Here is a 23072-nt window from a genome sequence, read left to right as displayed (position 1 = left end):
CTTACTAGAAGAACTTTTGCCAACTCACATGACTATTTTTCTGTTATTTGCTTAGAATCTTACAATAGTCAATGTTTTGTTATTTTCAACGAGGGTTTAATAAATTTCTATGGACATAATCCTCTATATTACATGATAGGTACAGATAATTATACCATTTCTTTGTTTATATGGACAATATAGACATATATTAAACCACTGTTATATTGGAGTACGTCAGCGAAATATTGATTCCACAGTTGCTCTAACCCTGTGTGCCTTGGAATGGTGTAATCTGTTTTCTCCAGCTGAATTTAGTATCTTTTCGTCATCATGGGTGATCAGCAGTTTCATCAAGATATGTATACTTGTGGATTTCCTTGTATTTGTCTGAACCAGGACACATTGTGCTTCTTGAGTCTATGAATTCTTATATTTCATAATTTCTGGGAAAATCCTCAGCCATGTTTTCTTTAGTATTTTCTCTTTTCCTTTCTTTCTGTTCTCTCATTTTGGAATTCTAGTTATATATGTTGGACTCATCTCTCCATGTCTCTTCATTTTCCTTTTAAACTTTTCATTTAAAAATTTATTATAGTACATTCTGGAATTTTCTCAAATGTATTTCTAGTTTACTAATAATTTCTTAAGCTATATCTAAATACTATTTATCCCACCTAGTATGTCTTTAACTTTAGTAACTGTATTTTTTATTTTTGGAAATTCTCTTTGGTTGTTTTTTCAAACCTGATTTGCACTTTTTAATAGTGCCTTGCTTTTTTTCTTATGTTTTTTAATTCTATATGTCTTTAGTAATTTTAAGCAAAATTTTTATTGTAATTTATTATCAAAATTTTATTATCAAAAGTTCGTGATAATGCATTTGAAAATAGGATCTAATTTTCCTCTTGCTAATAAAGTTTTTTTTTTTTTTTGTATATAAAATGGTTTGTATTAGGAGCTTATCTTCAATGATCTTTTTCCCTTGAGTATCCTTTTTGTCATTGAGGACATGTTTTCTAGGGAGGTTTTCCATCTGTTTCTGACAGATGTCCCAGGGTTATCAAAGTTCTGATGCTACTGCTATATAAATAACAAAATGGGTATTTGAGGACCACCCAGGTAATATAAGTTAGAGCCACTTAATACACATGGGATATTTCCCATTATTTTTAATTTTCCAGGGCGATATTTGTTTTTTCAACAAGTTCTCTTGCCAATACAGGCAAACTTTCTTATTCTTTCCGGTTTCTGATGGTGTGATGTTTTTCTGGACCTTCAGGGGCCCCAGATCTAGGTAGGCAGCTCATTTAAAAATCCTTGCCTTATCTCAAATAGCTGTTAAAACTCTACTCCCTTGATTCATTAAGAGTGCTGACCCTCTCAATTTAATGACCCTAAGGTCATTAACAACCTTAGTTAATACTTTGTGTTTTAGTTCCTCCTTTTGAATTTTGAAACTTAAACTGTTATATGGTAAAATATTGCCAGAATTTAATTCTTCATTGTAGTTATTTAGTATTTCTTTTTTGTTTTTCTTTTGACTTTATTCCTGAAAATATTTGAATCTGTAAAGATTTTTTAAAATATTTACCGTTACCTCAAATATTTACCAGAGATATCATAAAAGTTAATACTGTATACCAGAAAAATTATAGTTTTATAAGACTATTGACATTTATATTTTGTTATTACTTCTAAGGTCACAGGGCTTTCATATTTTGTGTCACTGATTTAATTTATCACATGATGGAGAAAAATGTATAATATGGACAAGCACCTTTTTTTTCATTGCCCTTGGTCGTTAATGTTTGCTCTTATTTGGTTCCCTGCCAACTTTTCCATTTTAAGTTATTTTTAATATATCATATATTTTAGCACTCCCCTATGAGAGCACATCAGATGTTACATGTTTCTCACATTGGTCATTTTATGGAATTTGAGCTATTAGGCTATAATTATGGTGTCTCGCAGGATCTCAATCCTTCCTCTATAGTCACAGATTTTAATACTTCTTCCTGTTACTCTCTACTCGCCAGATCTCTTAATTCTTTAAAATTGACTTTCTTGAAATCCAATACTTATGTGTCATAGAACCAGATGATCCAATTTGCTTTTTTGGCAGACACCATATAGAACTCTGCTCATTGCAAGTTTAACAAAAGACCAGAGTGCTCTCTGGACTACTCTGATAAAAAGAAAAAATGGTGTAGAAAGACTTGAATTTTAACTAGGCTTTTTCATGAGATAATTTATGCCAATTCTCTGATTTCAACTTTATCATTTTATGATATAAGGGACTAATAAGGGCATATTTAAAAGGAATATTAAGTTAATAGCTTGAAGGAAAATTTGAGGTATAGCTTGCTAACAAAACATAAATGTATATTAGTTGATAAAATAAAAAGTAATCATATACATAGTGGACTTGAAGATCTGTACCAGCCCACTTTTGCTTTCTTAATAATGTTTTCCAATTTCATCTTTTACCATGTACTTCCTTTGAAATTATTAATAATTTTAAATGTCAGGTTAAAATATTCTGCTAAATAACTGATCAAAGCTGGGAATATATAAAGAAGAACTAAAATAGAGGCCAAAAGCTGTTTTGGTGTCAACTTGCCCTCCAGGTCCAATTCTGGAACCTTTGTTCTCATTGTGTAGCCTTAGCCCAGTACTTGAACTTCATTTCCTTACAGATAATAATGGGGCTATTAACAGTCCCTACTTCACATACAAGATTGTTTTCAGGAAGCATTTAATATCTCACACAAAAACCTTAACAACTGGGCATGGTAACTCAACACTTGTAAACCCAGCACTTTGAGGGTCCTAGGCAGGAGAATTGTTTGAGCCTAAGAGTTCAAGACCAGCCTGGGCAACAAGACGAGACTCTTTGTCTCTACAAAAAACAAAAATAAATTAACCAGGCATGGTGGCACATTCCTGTGGTCCCAGCTACTCAGGAGGCCAAGGTGGGAGGATCACTTGAGCCCAGGAGATTGAGGCTAAAGTGAGCCATGATCGCACCACTGCACTCCAGCCTAGGTGACAGAGCAAGACCTTGTCTTAAAAAAAAATGGATTAATATTGTTCTTAGACCTTAAAAAGAAAAGAATTAAAAGATTAAAAGGATATGCTCATGACCCTAATGAGGTCAGAAAGACAGCAGTTATCAAATAGAAGGTCAGATATTAAAAATAGGAAATTAAAAATTATTCTAAAAAATGGTAAGATTGTTGGTAACAAAAGTGATGTGAAACTATTTGCAAGAACAAGAAGTAAACATTTAAAAATTTGTTAAAAAGCTCTGGGATGATACTAATATGAAATTGCTTAATTACATCTGAATTTCTCAAGATGTTATCATCTTCTACAAATCTTATGGAATTGAAGTTAAGAAACGATGACTGTAAAATACGCAAATAGGCACTCTCAAAATAATAATGTAATTTTGCCATACATGTTTGTAATACAAAGACTTGGACAAATTTAATGAAAATTATCTTTGAAAAAAATGAAATGACTAATAATCTTTCACTCCATCTTTTAGCATACGGCGGCATCAAGAAAGGAGAGCAATTTTGACTCCCATTTTGACAGATTTTTCTGTCCGAATAACTGGAGCACCGGCTATCATTTTCACCAAAATCATTTCTCCAGAAAATCTGCATACTGAGGTTAGAACATAATTTTGATTTTATTTTAGTCTAAATAATGGAATTGCTCCTCTTTGTATGTTAGGGATTGCCACAGTTTCAGCCGATAGGACTTCAAATTAGCTGATTAATAATAATGGCTCTTATCATAGCTAACATTTATGGATTTTGTAGTACTCTTCAGTTATTGCTTTCCTTGTAATAACTCATTTAATCCTCATAAAAATCTTATCTGTTATTCCTGATATCCCTATTTTTTAGATGACAAAACTGAGACATAGAAAAGCTAACCAAGCTACCCAGATTTTCACAAATAGTAAACAGCAGAGCAGGGTGTGAAACCACCTGGTCCGACTCCATCCTCTACACTCCTACGTACTACAGTCTCTTTTTAGTGAAAATAACAATAATACTGACAGATAATCAGATTACCTTACATAGTGAGTTCTACATAGATTATTTAGTCTTCACAACATTATTATGAATTAGATACTACTAGTGTACATATTTTAAAGATGAGGAAACTGAGGTGAAAACACATTAAGTAACATACCCAACATTAATTGGTGGATCCAGGTTTCAATTCTGATCACTATGGCTTATTACCTCCAAATCCCTAGAATAGAAATGTAATAATAGGGGAGGTTCCAAGATGGCCGAATGGGAACAGCTCCAAACCACAGCTCCCAGCGTGAATGACATAAGACGGGTGATTTCTGCATTTCCAACTGAGGTACCAGGTTCATCTCACTGGGGCGTGTTGGACAGTGGATGTAGGACAGTGGGTGCAGCCCTCAGAGCAAGAGCTGAAGGAGGGTGAGGCATCACCTCACCTGGGAAGCACAAGGGTTAAGGGAATTCCCTTTCCTAGCCAAGGGAAACCATGACACACAGCACCTGGAAAATCGGGTCACTCCCACCCTACTACTGTGCTTTTCCAAGAGTCTTAGCAAACGGCAAACCAGGAGATTATATCCCACACCTGACTCAGAGGGTCGCGCACCCACGAGGCCTCCCTCATTGCTAGCACAGCAGTCAGATCTAACTGCAAGGTTACTACCAAGTCTGGGGGAGGGGTGCCCGCCATTGCTGAGGCTTGAGTAGGTAAACAAAACGGCTGAGAAGGTCGAACTGGGTGGCGCCCACCTCAGCTCAAGGAGGCCTGCCTGCCGCTGTAGACTCCACCTCTGGGGACAGGGCATAGCCAAACAAAAGGCAGCAGAAACCTCTGCAGATTTAAATGTCCCTGTCTGACAGCTTTGAAGAGACTAGTGGTTCTCCCAGCACAGAGTTTGAGATCTGAGAATGGACAGCCTGTCTGCTCAAGTGGGTCCCTGACCCCCGAGTAGCCTAACTGGGAGACACCCCCAATAGGGGCAAACTGACACCTCACAGTGAGGTACCCCTCTGAGACAAAGCTTCCAGAGGAGTGATCAGGCAGCAACATTTGCTGTTCAGCAATATTCACTCTTCTGCAGCCTCCACTGTTGATAACCAGGCAAACAGGGTCCGGAGTGGACCTCGAGCAAACTCCAACAGACCTGCAGCTGAGGGTCCTGACTGTTAGAAGGAAAACTAATGAACAGAAAGGACATCCACACCAAAACCCCATCTGTACATCACCATCATCAAAAACCAAAGGTAGATAAAACCACAAGATATGGAAAACACAGAGCAGAAAAGCTAAAATCTCTAAAAATCAGCACCTCTCCCCCTCCAAAGGAACGCGGCTCCTGACCAGCCACAGAACAAAGCTGGATGCAGAATGACTTTGAGGAGTTGTGAGAAGAAGGCTTAAGACAATCAAACTTCTCCGAGCTAAAGAAGGAAGTTTGAACCCATCACAAAGAAGCTGAAAATGTTGAAAAAAGATTAGACAAATGGATAACTAGAATAACCAATGTAGACAAGTCCTTAAGTACCCGACAGGGCAGAAAACCATGGCACGAGAACTACGTGACTACATGTATGCTTCTTTTGAGAAACGTCTGTCCGTGTCTTTGGCCCACTTTTTAATGGGGTTGTCTTGTAAATTTGGTTAAGTTCCTTATAGACTCTGGATATTAGACCTTTGTCAGATGGTTAATTTGCAAAATTTTTCTCCCATGTTGTGGATTGTCTGTTCACTCTGATGATAGTTTCCTTGGCTGTGCAGAAGCTCCTTAGTTTAATTAGATCCCATTTGTCAATTTTTGCTTTTGTTGCAGCTACTTTTGGCATCCTCGTCATGAAATCTTTGCCCATGCCAATGTCCTGAATGGTATTGCCTAGATTTTCCTCTAGGGTGTTTATAGTTTGGGGTTTTACATTTTAGTCTCTAATCCATCTTGAGTTAACTTCTGCATATGGTGTAAGGAAGGGGTACAGTTTCAGTTTTCTGCATACAGCTAGTAAGCACTCCCAGCACCATTTATTAGAGAGTCCCTTCCATATTGCTTGTTGTTGTCAAGTTGGTCAAAGATCAGATGGTTGTAGGTGTGCAGTCTCATTTCTCAGTTCTCTATTCTGTTTCATGGGTCCATGTGTTTGTTTTTGTACCAGTACCATGTTTTGGATACTGTAGCCTTATAGTATAGTTTGAAGTCTGGTACTGTGATGCCTCCAGCTTTCTTCTTTTTCCTTACAATTATCATGGCTATTCAGGCTCCTTTTTGGTTCCATTTGAATTTTAAAACAGTTTTTTTCTAACAAACAGAAAGGAATAGCATCAATATCAACAAAAAGGACATCCATACCAAAACCCCATCTGTAGGTCACCAGCATCAAAGACGAAAGGTAGAAAAAAACCACAAAGATGGGAAAAACCAGAGCAGAAAAGCTGAAAATTCTAAAAAACCATGACAAAATGTAAGGTCCATCGATGCTAGGAAGAAACTGCATCAACTAACATGCAAAATAACCAGCTAACATCATAAAGACAGGATCAGATTCACATATAACAATATTAACCTTAAATGTACATGAACTAAATGCTCCAATTAAAAGACACAGACTGGCAAATTGGATAAGGAGCAAGACCCATCAGTGTGCTTTATTCAGGAGACCCATTTCACATGCAGAGACACACAAAGGCTCAAAACAAAGGGATGGAGGAAGACCTACCAAGCAAATAGAAAACAAATAAAGGCAGGGGTTGCAATCCTAGTCTCTGGTAAAACAGACTTTAAACCATCAAAGATCAAAAGAGACAAAGAAGGCCATTACATAATGGTAAAGGGATCAATTCAATAAGAAGACCTAACTATCCAAAATATATATGCACCCAATACAGGAGCACCCAGATTCATAAGGCAAGTCTTCAGAGATTTACAAAGAGATTTAGACATCCACACAATAAAAATGGGACACTTTAACACCCCACTGTCAACATTAGACAGATCAACGAGACAGAAAGTTAACAAGGATATCCAGGAATTGAACTCAACTCTGCACCAAGTGGACCTAATAGACATCTGCAGACCTCTCCACCCCAAATCAACAGAATATACATTCTTCTCAGCACACATCACACTTATTCCAAAATTGACCACATACTTGGAAGTAAAGCACTCCTCAGCAAATGTAAAAGAATAGAAATTATAACAAACTGTCTCTCAGACCACAGTGCAATCAAACTAGAACTCAGGACTAGGAAACTCAATCAAAACCGCTCAACTACATGGAAACTGAACAACCTGCTCCTGAATGACTACTGGGTATATAAAGAAATGAAGGCAGAAATAAAGATGTTCTTTGAAACCAATGAGAACAAAGATACAACATACCAGAATCTCTGGGACACATTCGAAGCAGTGTGTAGAGGGAAATTCATAACAATAAATGCCCACAAGAGAAAGCAGGAAAGATCTAAAATTGACACCCTAAAATCACAATTGAAAGAACTAGAGAAGCAAGAGCAAACAAATCCGAAAGCTAGCAGAAGACAAGAAACTAAGATCAGAGCAGAACTGAAGGAGAGACACAAAAAAAGCCTTCAAAAAATCAATGAATCCAGGAGCTGGTTTTTGAAAAATCAACAAAATTGATAGACCGCTAGCAAGATTAATAAAGAAGAAAAGAGAGAAGAATCAAATAGATGCAATAAAAACTGATAACGGGGATATCACCACCGACCCCACAGAAATATAACCTACTGTCAGAGAATACTACAAGCACCTCTGTGCAAATAAACTAGAAAGTCTAGAAGAAATGGATAAATTTCTGGACACATACACTCTCCCAAGACTAAACCAGGACGAAGTTGAATCCCTGAATAGACCACTAGGCTCTGAAATTGAGGCAATAATTAATAGCCTACCAACCAAAAGAAGTCCAGGACCAGATGGATTCACAGCTGAATTCCACCAGAAGTACGAGGAGGAGCTGGTACCATTCCTTCTGAAACTATTCCAATCAATACGAAAAGAGGGAATCCTCCCTAACTTATGTTATGAGGCCAATATCATCCTGATACCAAAGCCTGGCAGAGACATAACAAAAAAAGAGAATTTTAGATCAATATCCCTGAAGAACCTGGATGCGAATTTCCTCAAATACTGGCAAACCAAATCCAGCAGGACATCAGAAAGCTTATCCACCATGATCAAGTGGGCTTCATCTCTGGGATGCAAGGCTGGTCCAACATATGCAAATTAATAAACATAATCCAGCATATAAACAAAACCAAAGACAAAAACCACATGATTGTCTCAATAGATGCAGAAAAAACCTTCGACAAAATTCAACAGTGCTTCATGCTAAAAACTCAATAAATTCAGTATTGATGGAACGTATCTCAAAATAATAAGAGCTGTTTATGACAAACCCACAGCCAATATCATACTGAATGTTCAAAAACTGGAAGCGTTCCCTTTGAAAACTGGCACAAGACAGGGATTCCCTCTCTCACCATTCCTATTCAACATAGTGTTGGAAGTTCTGGCCAGAGCAGTCAGCCAGGAGAAAGAAATAAAGGGTATTCAATTAGGAAAAGAGAAAGTCAAATTGTCCCAGTTTGCAGATGACAGGATTGTATATTTAGAAAACCCCATCATCTCAGCCCAAAACCTCCTTAAGCTGATAAGCAACTTCAGCAAAGTCTCAGGATACAAAATCAATGTGTAAAAATCACAAACATTCTTATACACCAATAACAGACAAACAGAGAGCCAAATCATGAGTAAACTCACATTCACAGTTGCTTCAAAGAGAATAAAATACCTAGGAATCCAACTTATAAGGGATGTGAAGGACCTCTTCAAAGAGAAGTACAAACCACTGCTCAATGAAACAAAAGAGGACACAAACAAATGAAAGGACTTTCCATGCTCATGGATAGGAAGAATCAACATCATGAAAATGTCCATACTGCCCAAAGTAATTTATAGATTCAATGCCATCCCCATTAAGCTACCAATGACTTACTCCACAGAATTGGAAAAAAACTAAAGTTCATATGGAACCAAAAAAGCCCGCATTGCCAAGGGAATTCTAAGAAAAAAGAACAAAGCTGGAGGCATCACACTACCTGATTACAAACTATACTACAAAGCTACAGTAACCAAAACAGCATGCTACTGATACCAAAACAGAGAGACAGACCAATGGAACAGAACAGAGGCCTCAGAAATAACACCACACATCTACAACCATCTGATCTTTGACAAACCTGACAAAAACAAGAAATGGGGAAAGGATTCCCTATGTAATAAATGGTGCTGGGAAAACTGGCTAGCCACATGTAGAAAGCTGAAACTGGATCCCTTCCTTAATCCTTATACAAAAAATTAAATCAAGATGGATTAGAGACTTAAATGTTAGACCTAAAACCATAAAAACCCTAAAAGAAAACCTAGGCAGTACCATTCAGGACATAGGCATGGGCAAGGACTTCATGTCTAAAACACCAAAAGCAGTGGCAAAGCAAGCCAACATTGACAAATGGGATCTAATTAAACTAAAGAGTTTCTGCACAGCAAAAGAAACTACCATCAGAGTGAAAAGGCAACCTACAGAATGGGAGAAAATTGTTGCAATCTGCTCATCTGACAAAGGGCTAATATCCAGAACCTACAAAGAGCTCAAACAAATTTAGCTCTTTGTAGAAAGAAAGAACAAACAACCCCATCAAAAAGTCGGTGAAGTATATGAACAGGCATTTCTCTAAAGAAGACATTTATGCAGCCAACAGACACATTAAAAAAATGTTCATCATCACTGGTCATCAGAGAAATGCAAATCAAAACCACAATGAGATACCATCTCACGCCAGTTAGAATGGCGATTATTAGAAAGTCAGGAAACAGGTGCTGGAGAGGATGTGGAGAAATAGGAACACTTTTACACTGTTGGTGGGACTGTAAACAAGTTCAACCATTGTGGAAAACAGTGTGGCGATTCCTCAAGGATCTAGAACTAGAAATACCATTTGACCCAGCCATCCCATTGCTGGGTATACCCAAAGGATTATAAATCATGCTGCTATAAAGACACATGCACACATATGTTTATTGCAGCACTGTTCACAATAGCAAAGACTTGGAACCAACCCAAATGTCCATCAATGACAGACTGGATTAAGAAAATGTGGCACATATACACCATGGAATACTATGCAGCCATAAAAAAGGATGAGTTCATGTCCTTTATAGGGACATGGAAGAAGCTGAAAATCATCATTCTCAGCAAACAATTGCAAGGACAGAAAACCAAACACCACATGTTCTCACTCATAGGTGGGAATTAAACAATGAGAACACTTGGACACAGGAAGGGGAACATCACACACCAGGGTCTGTCATGGGGTTGGGGGAGTAGGGAGGGATAGCATTAGGAGATATACCTAATGTAAATGACAAGTTAATGGGTGCAGCACACTGGCATGGCACATGTATACATATGTAACAAACCTGCATGTTGTGCACGTGGACCCTATAACTTAAAGTATGATAAAAAAATTTTGAAAAAAAATATAATAATAATCTTATTCATTATAACTAAAGCAATTCTTCATATAACTTTTTATGCTAAACACAATATAAACTTTTTGCTCAATGACAGAATTGTAAGTCAGTTATTATAAAATGTTTGGAAAATTTAGATATATAATACTAATTTTTTGTATATCCACGAAAGGGGTATAAAGATTAAGTAAATCTACTAATATCTCATAGCTGCTTAGTAACACCATTGGTTTAGAATACATGAAACTCCTTATGACATGCCCTTTTTCATACCAATGCTGCTATGAAAATATGAATTAAGACTCACATATTGAAATCACATTTAAGAAATGCTTCTATTTCCTATGTGTATTTGACTCACAAAAATGGGATATCATAATCATTTTAAATTATTAAGATATTTTTCCTCCGAAAATATTCTTTACTTGGATTCCCAAATGCTTGTCATTGAATTCAGAAACAAAGATAAGAATATATCCAAGTGTTGATGAAATATCATCCTATCTTAATTAAGTCATCTTCAAAGGCATTTAAAGGCATGATTTGAAGGCATTACTAGAAACTTCCTCATTCCCAGGTGAAAGAGGCAGGAAGCTAAAGGTCAGGAAACCTAGTTCTAGGCCAAACTCAGCTTTGTACTAAAGGTTATCCTCCTAAGTCATTCATTTAAATTCTTTGTTCCATCAGTTTTCTTATGCATACCTTACTTAGTTGCCTCATATATAGCACCTCTTGTTGCCCTCTAGATTGTTATAAGGTTCAAACCGATCAATAGAAAAAATAATTATAAGAAGAATCTGAAAAGCTATAAGTTCTATAAAAATCAAAATTATCCTTGTTTTTATGTTATTAGCTGCTGATTCTACCAATTACATTGATACTATTTAACCTACTAGTGTAAGATCAATTTTTTGCAAGTTTTCACAGGATGTATGCCAACAATAGAGCCAAGATATTTTTAGTACAAATTTTTATGCTCTTGGGTAATGTTATGGTGACTATTTTCTTAAAATCCTGAATTGGTATACTTTTTTCCCTTTTTGTCAATACTTGAGGAATAGAACAACAATTCTAACTAGAGTGAATTAATACAGAGAACTTGTGAAGGAAAATGTTATTTAACAAAAAAAAGAATAATTGTTTCAGACATGCTGTTCTTTATGGCTTTATTAAAAGCTGCTCTAAGCTGACGCATTTGCATTTGGACTAGTCATAGCCTCCCTATTAAGTGAAGGTACTGGATTGGTTTTTTGTTTTGTTCTGTTTTCCTTGTCTGAACAGTTTTCCAGTGATAAATGTTCAAGTGCCTCGGTTTTGCAGAACAGCACCAATTAAGTTATGGACATCTACCCAGTGCTGCCAAGATTTTAGCAGTTTAAAGAAGTGAAATAAATTAGTCTAGCTATCTTCAACACTCTGTTTTCTTATAAATCATTTAGAGTATGTCCTTTGGAGAATATTCATACTGTGGCTCTTAGCAATTATAATTGCCTGCCTACAATTGTTTACATCTGTCTGCCCAACTAGAGTATAACGTCCTCAAGAGCAGGTTGCCATTCAAGGCCAACATTATTCTTTGTGATAGTCCTAGGACTCTGCTGTGGTACCTAGTACTTAGGGGATTCTCAGTAAATATTTGTTGGCTTGAATTCATGAACAAGATTATGCTACACAATTACATTGTTGCTACATATTGAAAACAATAATAATAGTTCGAGGTATGGAAAAGTCAAATAGGTATGAAAAGGTGAAGACTTCTTATTGTTAGTTGTGTATATCTAGCACAAGGCCCAACACACAGCAGGCCCTCATAAATATGAAATTTATCTCTTAAGTTCTGTCCAAGTGACTGTGCTCACCATTTTTGCTCTTCACCTTAATGTATGAACTTGAGTCCTAGGAAACGTCACCAAAGTAGTGAAGGTCAAATAAGTAAGAATGATAAATTATCATCTGAAAGCTATCATGTTTCTTTATCTGTATTCTACCTTTTTTGCTTCAGGAGATTTTAGTGTGTGGCCATTCCTTAGAAGTGAATATAACCACAAACCTGGACTTCTTCCTAAGTGTGGCTCAAGTTCAACTCTTACATCAGTTAATAGTAGCAAATATGACTGGACTGGAACCATCAAACAAGGCTGCGGAGGTAACTGTTACCTGATTTTGATCAGGCTTACTGCACTTGTTCCAACTTTACATTCACTGCAGGAAAACTATAATTAAGCTGACTGCTTTCTGCTTAATTATTCTGTATTTAAATTTATTCAAAATATAGTCATAAATCATTTTGGATTGTTATTCTTTGTTTTAGAAATTTGTTTGGTCTCTATTCCTCTTATTTATCATGTACCTTTGCAAAATTGCTATGGACTGACCTCAGGGGAACCTCTGTTATATACATAATTTTATTGCCCTGCTGAAATTATAAAGTATGATGCGAGAATCCTAGTATAGCTTTCATTTACTCAGATACATTACAGTAATAAGGCCTCTTTTGGAAGTGAACTTTCTAAGAGTTCGATGGGAATATCTTCAATAAATAACTTGTAAAGCATTCGTTTCCCATGCTCAGTGGGAAATGAATGGACACAATCATAAAAGTTGAATGCCTGCCTAGAATTTTAATTTTGATCCGGTGTTCATTGGAAGCCTATATTGTAACCACAAAGTATGTCAGCAAGAAACAAAGAAAGCTATTTGTTAGATTCTTCTCAAGATATATTTTCTTCGCATTTTGTTTCCACATTTCTCTAACATTCTGAACTTAGAATAAATATTTTATAAAAACTCAGGTGAACATACTGTTTATATATGAAAAAGATGTTGCTTTTATTTTTGTCATGAGTTGTAAAGAAGGCTTTAAGTTCTGTTTAGTAAGAAGATAGGAAATGAAGAGGAATTTAGGTCTTTCAAGTCAACGCTGTTTCCGTTCTGCCACAGATTGGGTATTATAACTGCAACATGATTCTTTCAGTCTTCTTTATTTAAAAAAAATTATTTTAAAATGATAAATCTTTTATCTTTTGTAAATGGAGATTTTCTAATGTAATCATCCTTTACTAGCCATGATATCTATTTATTCAATACCTATTGTAAAAGGACTTTAGAACTACATATTCTCCACAATATTAACTTTTTAAATATACATTAGGGAATCTATAAAAATGTAATTATATGACATCAAAATAAGCAAATTAAAAAATACTTCCCCATACATTTTCGATGAGGCCTCTGAAGCACGTTGAGTTGGATAAAAGTAAATTACATTCCTATATTATTTGTGCCAATTTTGTGAATGTCTCCTATCAAAGAAATCTAACTCTCAGATCACTGATTGTTTTAGAAATTCATATAACTTAGCAAATTGGTTATTAACTATTTACATACTTTTAGTGCCTCTTAGGGGGATCAATTTCAGTAAATAAAGGGATACTGGGAGTTACTGACTATCCCTCCCTGAATGTTGAATCATTACTGACAGTTCCATAAACTGGATAGGCATTGTTTTCTTCTGCTTTAAAAAGGTATCTATGGCTATGTGTTTCTCCTTAGATATCATGTTGCAAGTACAGATGACATGAATGTTTTTAAATGGTTAAAATGGTAAATTTTATGTTACGTATATATATCACAATTAAAAATACAGGCTATATAATAAGAAAGGACTGTTTGGACCTTTTCCCAACCCTGGTGGGACATATCTGTAAAAACTTCAGTATTTTAGAAAAGACCTACAGTGCACTGGAAGAATATGATTCCATTTTTAAATTATTAGCAGAACTCATATTTGATAGTTTGTGAATATAAAGATATTTTAGTTACATAGAATACTCTGTAATAAGTCAAGGGTATATTATGAAAGGGCTGGTTGACTGCCTTTAGTGTGGTTTCACAACCACACTACCACAATTTTTTTTTTTTTTTTTTTTTGAGACAGAGTTCTGCATTGTTGCCTGGGCTGGAGTGCAGTGGTACAATCTCAGCTCACTGTAACCTCCACCTCCCAGGTTCAAACGATTCTCCTGCCTCAGCCTCCCAAGTAGCTGGGATTATAGGTGCCTGCTACCACGCCCAGCTAATTTTTAGTAGAGACAGGGTTTTACCAGCCTGGTCTCCAACTTGTGACCTCGTGATCCACCCTCCTCGGCCTCCCGAAGTGCTGGGATTACAGGCATAAGCCACCGTGCCTGGCCTTTCTTTTTTTTTTTTTTTTTTTGATATGGAGTCTCATTCTGTTGCCCAGGCTGGAGTGCCATCTTGGCTCACTGCAACCTCCACCTCCTGGGTTCAAGCGATTCTCCTGCCTCAGAGTCCCAAGTAGCTGGGATTACAGGCACGTGTCACCATACCCAACTAATTTTTGTATTTTTAGTAGAGACGTGATTTCACAATGTTGGCCAGGTTTGTCTTGAACTCCCGACCTCAGGTAATCTGGCCCCCTCGGCCTCCCAAAGTGCTGAGATTACAGGCGTGAGCTACTGTGCGCAGCCAAGAATTTTTTTAAAAATTCTTTTTGAGAACAAAAGAAAAATAGGAAAATTAAACCTGGCTAACTTATTGGGAAAATGGAGGAAGATACATATGTTAGTATGTATAATATAATCCTGACATTATAAACAAATACTATTTCATAGGAATTATGGATTAATAATGAGAATCCCATTTATCAGGTTTTCGGCACCCTGTGAATTGTAGACCAGTAAATATCAAATCTGTTCTAAATCTACCATCTGATACTACATTGATACAACATATTTCTATAAGAAGAAATTATGTATATTTGATGTGATACATATTTTCTTTTCTTTTCTTTGTTTTTTTTTGTTGTTGTTGTTGTTTGTTTAGTAAAGATGGGGTTTCACCATATTACCCAGGCTGGTCTTAAACTCCTGGCCTCAAGGGATCCATCGGCCTTGGCTTCCCAAACTGCTGGGATTACAGGCGTGAGCCACCACACCTGGCCTAATATAGTATGTTTTTTAAAGGTGTTAACGTTTTCAGACAACCTTTTGCAATATTTATTTGAAAGATTAATTTTGGCTGGGAGCATAGTGGCTCACACCTGTAAACCCAACACTGGGAGGCTGAAGTGGGTGGATTGCTTGAGCCCAGGAGTTCACGATCAGCCTGGGCAGCATCGTGAGACCCCATCTCTACAAAAAAAAAATTAAAAATTACTTGCTTGTGGTGGTGTGTGCCTGTAGTCCCAGCTACTCAGGAGGCTGAGGTGGGAAGATCACTTGAGCCCCAGAGGTGAAGTGAGCTGTGGTGGTGCCACTCCACTCCAGCATGGGTGACAGAGCAAGAGACCCTGTCTCAAAAAAAAAAAAAAAAAGGAAGATTAAACATTATTCAAGAATAATCAAGAATAATATCACTTGGGAGGCCAAGGTGCGGGCAAATTGCTTGAGCATAGGAGTTCAAGACCAGCCTGGACAACATGGCAAAACTGCATCTCTACAACAACAGCAAAACCTCCCCCCACACACACAAATTAGGCAGACATGGTGGCACGTGCCTTTAGTCTCTGCTACTTGGGGGCTGAGGCAGGAGGACCACTTGAACCTGGGAGGTAGAGGCTGCAGTGAGCCGAGATGACACCATTGCACTCCAACCAGGTAACAAAGTGAGACCCTGTCTCAAAAAAAAAAGTGTAATAGGATAGTGGGATTATGTAGTAGTGGAGGAAACATCTATTCAATAAACAAAGAGGAAAAAATGAACATATCTTTGGAACTAGAAGTGAAAACCATAGGGTAATCTGAGGATTCTTGCCAGAACCAATATTTAATATTAAGTTTAATTAAAATGACAGCTAACACATAATGAAATTTACTAGTTCACAGCCAAAATGACTGGATGATGGATTAGGAAAATTCTGTCCCACATTAAACAAAAATTTTCCAGTATTGTTGCTCTGAAAAATGTGTTTTAGATGGGGTGGGTGAGACCACTAGACCAATGGACCTGTATTTGTACTGTTAGATTTTCACTGTCCCCTTCAAGTACTATAATTTCCATGATTCTAGCTCCCAGAATATTTAGTTTCTGCCTTTAAAGGAACCTTGTTTCTCTGTACATACAGGTTGAGTCCCTTATCTGAAAATACAGAATTCGAAATGCTTCACTGAGCATTTTCTTTGAGGGTTATGTCATGTTAATACTCAAAAAATTTCAGATTTTGGAGCATTTTGGATTTTGAATTTTCGGATTAAGGATACTCAACCTGTGTTATGACAGACTGAGAAATTACATAAAAGAAACAGGAATTTAATATTCAAAAACAAAATGCATTCCATATTACAAAGTACATGTCCTTCCTTATCTAGCTCACTGCAATAGTTCACCATCCCATTCTATATTTCATGTCTCCATGACATCTGTATCTAGAGAACTAGTACAACAAGCACGTTATTTGGGATTCTTACATGTTAGTTCCCTGCCTTTTACGTGAGGTGAGAGTCCACCTTTTGGATACCTTAACAGCCAAAGCCAAATTTACAATTGTAAGTTCACTCCCAAAACAAAACTCCACTACTCAGCCTTGATTTCTTAACCAGTGTTTAACAGGACTGTGGTTGACACAATTGGTTTACGCTTCAGAAGGTTCTTTACCTTCTTACAAGATAGTCTTAGTTTCAAAAAGTCCATTAGTTTATTTATTATAATATGGCTTTATTTTCATCAAATTAGTAAATGAATTTTAACAACCAAAATTTGCTAATGAAATACATCAAAGTAGCACCAATCCCTAATACCCCACCTCATCCTGCCTGATAGTCAGCCACTCTTTATAAGCTGTTTATTCAAGTATTTATCTCCATATTTCTAAATAACCTGAATGGACTATCATTTCTTGATTCACTGTTACCATATTCACTTGCTATTTGTTGTAAATAAGGATTCTATCTCTTTTGCACTTCCTTTCTACACTTCCATCTTCCCAGTATTCTTATATCATATTCTTTTTTGTCAATCTTGTTTTCATTTTAAAGATGATATAAATATTGTTCATTGCTTAGTGAATTAATGTAGTGTGATAATATTTCCTGTCATTATACTTTTTTGTTTTTATTGAAGTTACTCATTGCCACAATTTCTATTTACTCATTTTTTAAAAAATCTCTGTATCTTCCCTGTCGCTAACCCACACCCCATTCCTATCAGTGGCTGTACCATAATTCCTCGCAATTTAATTTTTCACACTGTAAAACTTATCAGATAGCATCACCTCTGCTTTACCCCCGAGAGCCATTTTTCCTGAAGTTCTTTTTCTGCCTTCTCGGTTCTGGGTCTGTTAGTTCTCTAGACCTGCTGCACACTTGGCATAAAAGAGCCAGATGAGAGAAGATTGTGATTTGAGGTTGGTGTAAACAATGTTAGAGAAAATCTAGGTATCAATAAAATAATGTGTTCTTCTATTAATATAAGTTAGTAAATTGACCAGTATCTTTATTCTATCATTCTAAAATATTAAGTATTATTATTTACTACATTAAAAAGTATAATAGTATAGAAAAATGTTGTCTGGCTAATATAATCTACTTGGATATTAAAAAATTTTTTTATAAAACAAAATAATGCATTGGGCTTTTTTGCTATGAACTGTCCTTGAGCTTATGCCATATGAAGTGATGGTACAGGTTGTTTGGGGTGGTATTATTACTGTTTTAACTAAGAAATAATCTGTTTTGTAGTTGTGCTTCATTTTAGGAATAGAAATTCTTGTCTTTTAGTAGAAAGTGAAAAATTCAAGACATTCTTGACCAAACTAAGGATTGTCAGAAATAATTAGAAATAGGAACTTGAAGGTAAAGAAGAAGGAAAGGGACTTTAAGTGTGTAGTAGCATAATAACAGATGTCTTCTGGAATAGAATTTCAGGTAAGATGAGGGATATAGAGGAAATGAATACCCAAAATGTGTGTGGGTAAAGGGGGTTTTGGAGAGGAAACTGAGACTAGCGTGAGGGAGTATGTTGATTTTCTGGTCTGTCTTGCTGCTTTCTTTCTTGAGGTAGTCATGAATGGAAAAGGCCAGATCAGAGGCTACATATTTCTATATTTAGGAAACGAGATGGGAATTTTGGACAATGTGCATAGGGTGACCTCCCATTGGTGTTGCTATGCTGAGTATTTTGTTTCCTATCAGAGGCACCTGGATATACTACTTGTAACCAGGCAATAAACACAGGTTCCAATAAAATATGGATTCAAGCAGAGCCTTAAATGGACAAGAGGGGCTGTGACGGAATACCTCAAATTTCTTAAAATCTAGGCCTGGAAAAGATATTAAGTATTTTACTGCCTCTCTTCTCCAAGGGAAGGATTTCTTAGGTACAGTGAACTCTCACATTTATCACAATTTTAGTTAGGCCTTGTCAATGTTAAAATTAGTGTAATTTTCTCCTGATAAACAAGCTTGTGCTGAGACAGGAAAATATCACAGTTGCCTCAAAGTAGATGTAAGACATCAAGAAGACAATAAAATTTTAAAATTTTCAGCCGTGATGATGTTTATCCCTATAGATTTCTTTACTAGAAATCCAGTAAATGCATTAAGTTTTCCTCAGGCTGTAGTAAACTGTCTATGCTAGTCTTATTAGGCATTGTTCATTGAGAACTTACTATATGCCAGATACACTGTCTATAGTGTGACAGAGGTTTGAAAAAGAAATACACTATGGTCTCTGCCCTCTAGGTTTTTATAATCTGGTTGGGAAGTAAAGCACAGACAAATGGAGTGATAACTAAGAACACAGAGTAGTATATGAAGCGTTAAATATACTCTATGGAAAATTAGACTTATGAGTCCAGGGAAGAAAGAGAAAGCTTTAGGCCAGGTGATCAATGATCTAGCTTCATGGAGAAGTGGAATACATAGAAAAGAATAGCCTGTTTATTTATTCAATAAATATTGAATGCCTCCTATGTGTCAAATACTATTATGGATACTAAGGTGACAGCATTAAACAAAAGAGGTAACATTTCTGCTTTCAGGTCTAATGCGCATATATTTAGTAGGGAAGACAGACAATTATAAATATTTGGAACTACCTTAAAATATAAATACATCTACTCATGTGCAGAGATTATATAGCTTTACATTTTCTGTAACTGATTTAATCTTTCTTACAAGCCTAAACTTCATTTAGATTAAGGATGTTGGTTGTTAGAGAAGAGAAGCAGTAGGGGGGTATACATTAAATTTGCCATCAATAAAAAATAGTTTCAACGTGGAGAAATAGCATGAATAAAGACATGGAGTTTTCTAAGCATTAGGATTTTTTGGTAGGACAGTGAAAAAGAATTAATCTTTCTAGAGTGAAGGAACCATGCAGGGAAATAATGGAAGATACACTAAGAAGTGTGTATTTAATCATGGTCAGTCGAGAACCAAAGTTTATAGACGTGAATGAATGGGATGACATAGAAGAAATGGTTTTTAATGAAATTTGTTATGCTTAGTCTTTTTTGGCAAAGGATTTGAAGTGGCATTCAATAAAACATAAGAAATGAAAACTGCAGACTAATATCTCTGGAGAATATGGATGCAACAATTCTCAACAAAATGTTAGCAAACAGAATCCAGCAACATAGAAAGAATTATACACTATGGCCACATGGGATTACCCAGAAATGCAAGGTTGGTTTGACATCTGAAAATCTATTAATGTAAAGCACTATATCAGTAGAATTTTTTAAGTCATATGATAATCTCAATAAATGAAAAAAATTTTTGATGAAATCCAATACCCTTTCATAATAAAAACATGCAACAAACTAGGAATAGAAGGGAGCTTATTCAACTTGATAAATTACAGTTATGAAAAACTCACAATTATCATCATAGTTGATGATAAAAGACTAAGATACTTTCCCCTGAAATCAACAATAAGACAAGAATGTCTGCTTACATCACTTCTATTCAACACTGTACTGGAGGTTCTAGTTGGAGTAGTTAATTTCACCCAGTATGCTTCCAATCCCTTACTCTGTTTAACTTTATAAGCAAAAACTGATCATACTGAGGTCCTCTTACAGAATCAGAGACTCTTAGAACTGTCAGGTACTTCAGAAATTGTGTTATTTAATTATCATTCATTAGCCCACGTGAGAGTGAAACTCTGCTCAGCCTCCTGCTTCCGTCCGTGAGCCTTCTTGCACTCCCCCACTTCTCTTTTCAGTGGACACAACCAGAAAACCTCAAGTGTCCTCTGAGTTTGACAGAAATGGGAGAGGGTATAAGCTTGATGCCATATTAAGCAGTTTTCCATTGGATGAGGAAAGCCTAACTTCCTGTTTCTTAAAACAGGATATCTGTTTTCTTAAAACAGTATAGCTTCCTGTTTCTTGAATTTCTTCCTGATAATTTCTTTTCTTAAATCCAGGTGATTTTTCTGATGGAATCCTTGCTAGAAAGCTAAGTTAAGGCGTCAGAGCTGTTCATTTATTTGCCATCCACCCTTTACAAAATTCTTAGACTGGGTCAGTCAGCAGTTTATGCACTTAACTCACTGTTAACACAGGGCACCCAAACATTTATAGAAGAGGAAGATTCAACATAGCAGTGTCTAATACCTGAGTCATCCCATCTTGCCAACTTGTCTAATCCTTCTTAATGAGTCTTGCTTTCTGTCCCCCTATTTTTCTGTTGTGGCCTGACTTTTAATATAAGGCTGATTCTGAATCAGATTAATCAAATGCATGTTAAATTTGAGTGGTGGCTTTGTGGGGAGAGGGAAAAGATGGGTCAGTAAACCCTAAACCACAGAGCAATTATTTTGCACAGCTTTGGAAGTAAAGTGCTTTTCAACAAATGAAGAAGCAGTCCATGCTCGTGGATGAGAAGAATCAATATTGTGAAAATGGCCATACTGCCCAAAGTAGTTAATAGTTTCAATGCTATTCCCATTAAACTACCATTGACACTCTTCCCAGAATTAGAAAAAAAACTATATATTTTTTTACTTTAAGTTCTAGGGTACATGTGCACAACGTGCAGCTTTGTTACATGTATATACATGTACTGTGTTGGTTTGCTGCACCCATTAACTCATCATTTACATAAGGTATTTCTCCTAACGCTATCCCTCCCTCATGCCCCCACCCCATGACAGGCCCCAGTGTGTCATGTTCCCCACCCTGTGTCCAAGTGTTCTCATTGTTCAATTCCCACCTATGAGTGAGAACATGCAGCGTTTGGTTTTCTGTCCTTGTGATAGTTTGCTCAGAACGATGGTTTCCAGCTTCATCCATGTTGCTGCAAAGGACATGAACTCATCCTTTTTTATGGCTGCATAGTATTCCATGGTATATATGTGCCACCTTTTCTTAATCCAGTCTGTCATTGATGGACATTTGGGTTGGTTCCAAGTCTTTGCTATTGTGCATAGTGCCACAATAAACATATGTGTGCATGTGTCTTTATAGTAGCATGATTTATAATCTTTTCAGTATATATCCAGTAATGGAATCACTGGGACAAATGGTATTTCTAGTTCTAGATCCTTGAGGAATCGCCACACTGTCTTCCACAATGGTTGAACTAGTTTACAGTCCCACCAACAGTGTAAAAGTGTTCCTATTTCTCCACATCCTCTCCAGCACCTGTTGTTTCCTGACTTTTAAATGATCTCCATTCTAACTGGTGTGAGATGGTATCTCATTGTGGTTTTGATTTGCATTTCTCTGATGACCAGTGATGATGAACATTTTTTTATGTGTCTGTTGGCTGCATAAATGTCTTCGTTTGAGAAGTGTCTGTTCATATCCTTTCCCCACTATTTGATGGGGTTCTTTGATTGTTTCTTGTAAATTTGTTTCACTTCTTTGTAGATTCTGGATATTAGCCCTTTGTCAGATGAGTAGATTCCAAAAATTTTCTCCCATTCTATACATTGCCTGTTCACTCTGATGGTAGTTTCTTTTGCTGTGCAGAAGCTCTTTAGTTTAATTAGATCCTATTTGTCTATTTTGGCTTTGTTGCCATTGCTTTTGGTGTTTTATTCATGATATCCTTGCCCATGCCTATGTCCTGAATGGTATTGCCTAGGTTTTCTTCCAGGGTTTTTATGGTTTTTAGGTCTAACATTTAAGTCTTTAATACATCTTGATTTAATTTTTGTGTAAGGTGTAAGGAAGGGATCCAGTTTCAGCTTTCTACATGTGGCTAGCCAGTTTTCCCAGCACCATTTATTAAACAGGGAATCCTTTCCCATTTCTTGTTTTTGTCAGGTTTGTCAAAGATCAGATGGTTGTAGATGTGTGGTGTTATTTCTGAGGCCTCTGTTCTGTTCCATTGGTCTGTCTCTCTGTTTTGGTACCAGTAGCATGCTGTTTTGGTTACTGTAGCCTTGTAGTATAGTTTGAAGTCAGGTAGCGTGATGCCTCCAGCTTTGTTCTTTTTGCTGAGGATTGTCTTGGCCATGTGGACTCTTTATTGGTTCCATATGAACTTTAAAGTAGTTTTTTCCAATTCTGTGAAGAAAGTCA

At 36.5% G+C, this 23072-nt stretch overlaps 1 protein-coding gene across 1 annotated transcript in view; it reads left to right on the top strand.

Annotated features, from left to right (window-relative positions):
* Positions 1-23072, top strand: part of LOC113224949 (vacuolar protein sorting-associated protein 13B-like) — a 753925-nt gene that overhangs the window by 449392 nt on the left and 281461 nt on the right. The window contains exons 21-22 of the mRNA XM_026454950.2: positions 3533-3659; positions 12582-12725. Of these exons, the coding sequence (XP_026310735.2) occupies positions 3533-3659; positions 12582-12725 (271 nt within the window). The remainder of the gene's footprint in view (positions 1-3532; positions 3660-12581; positions 12726-23072) is intronic.

Source organism: Piliocolobus tephrosceles, chromosome 7, assembly GCF_002776525.5.
Source record: "Piliocolobus tephrosceles isolate RC106 chromosome 7, ASM277652v3, whole genome shotgun sequence".
Lineage (NCBI taxonomy): Eukaryota > Metazoa > Chordata > Mammalia > Primates > Cercopithecidae > Piliocolobus > Piliocolobus tephrosceles.
The sequence above is the reverse complement of the archived record's forward strand: the minus strand, read 5'-3'. Positions and strand labels throughout refer to the sequence as shown.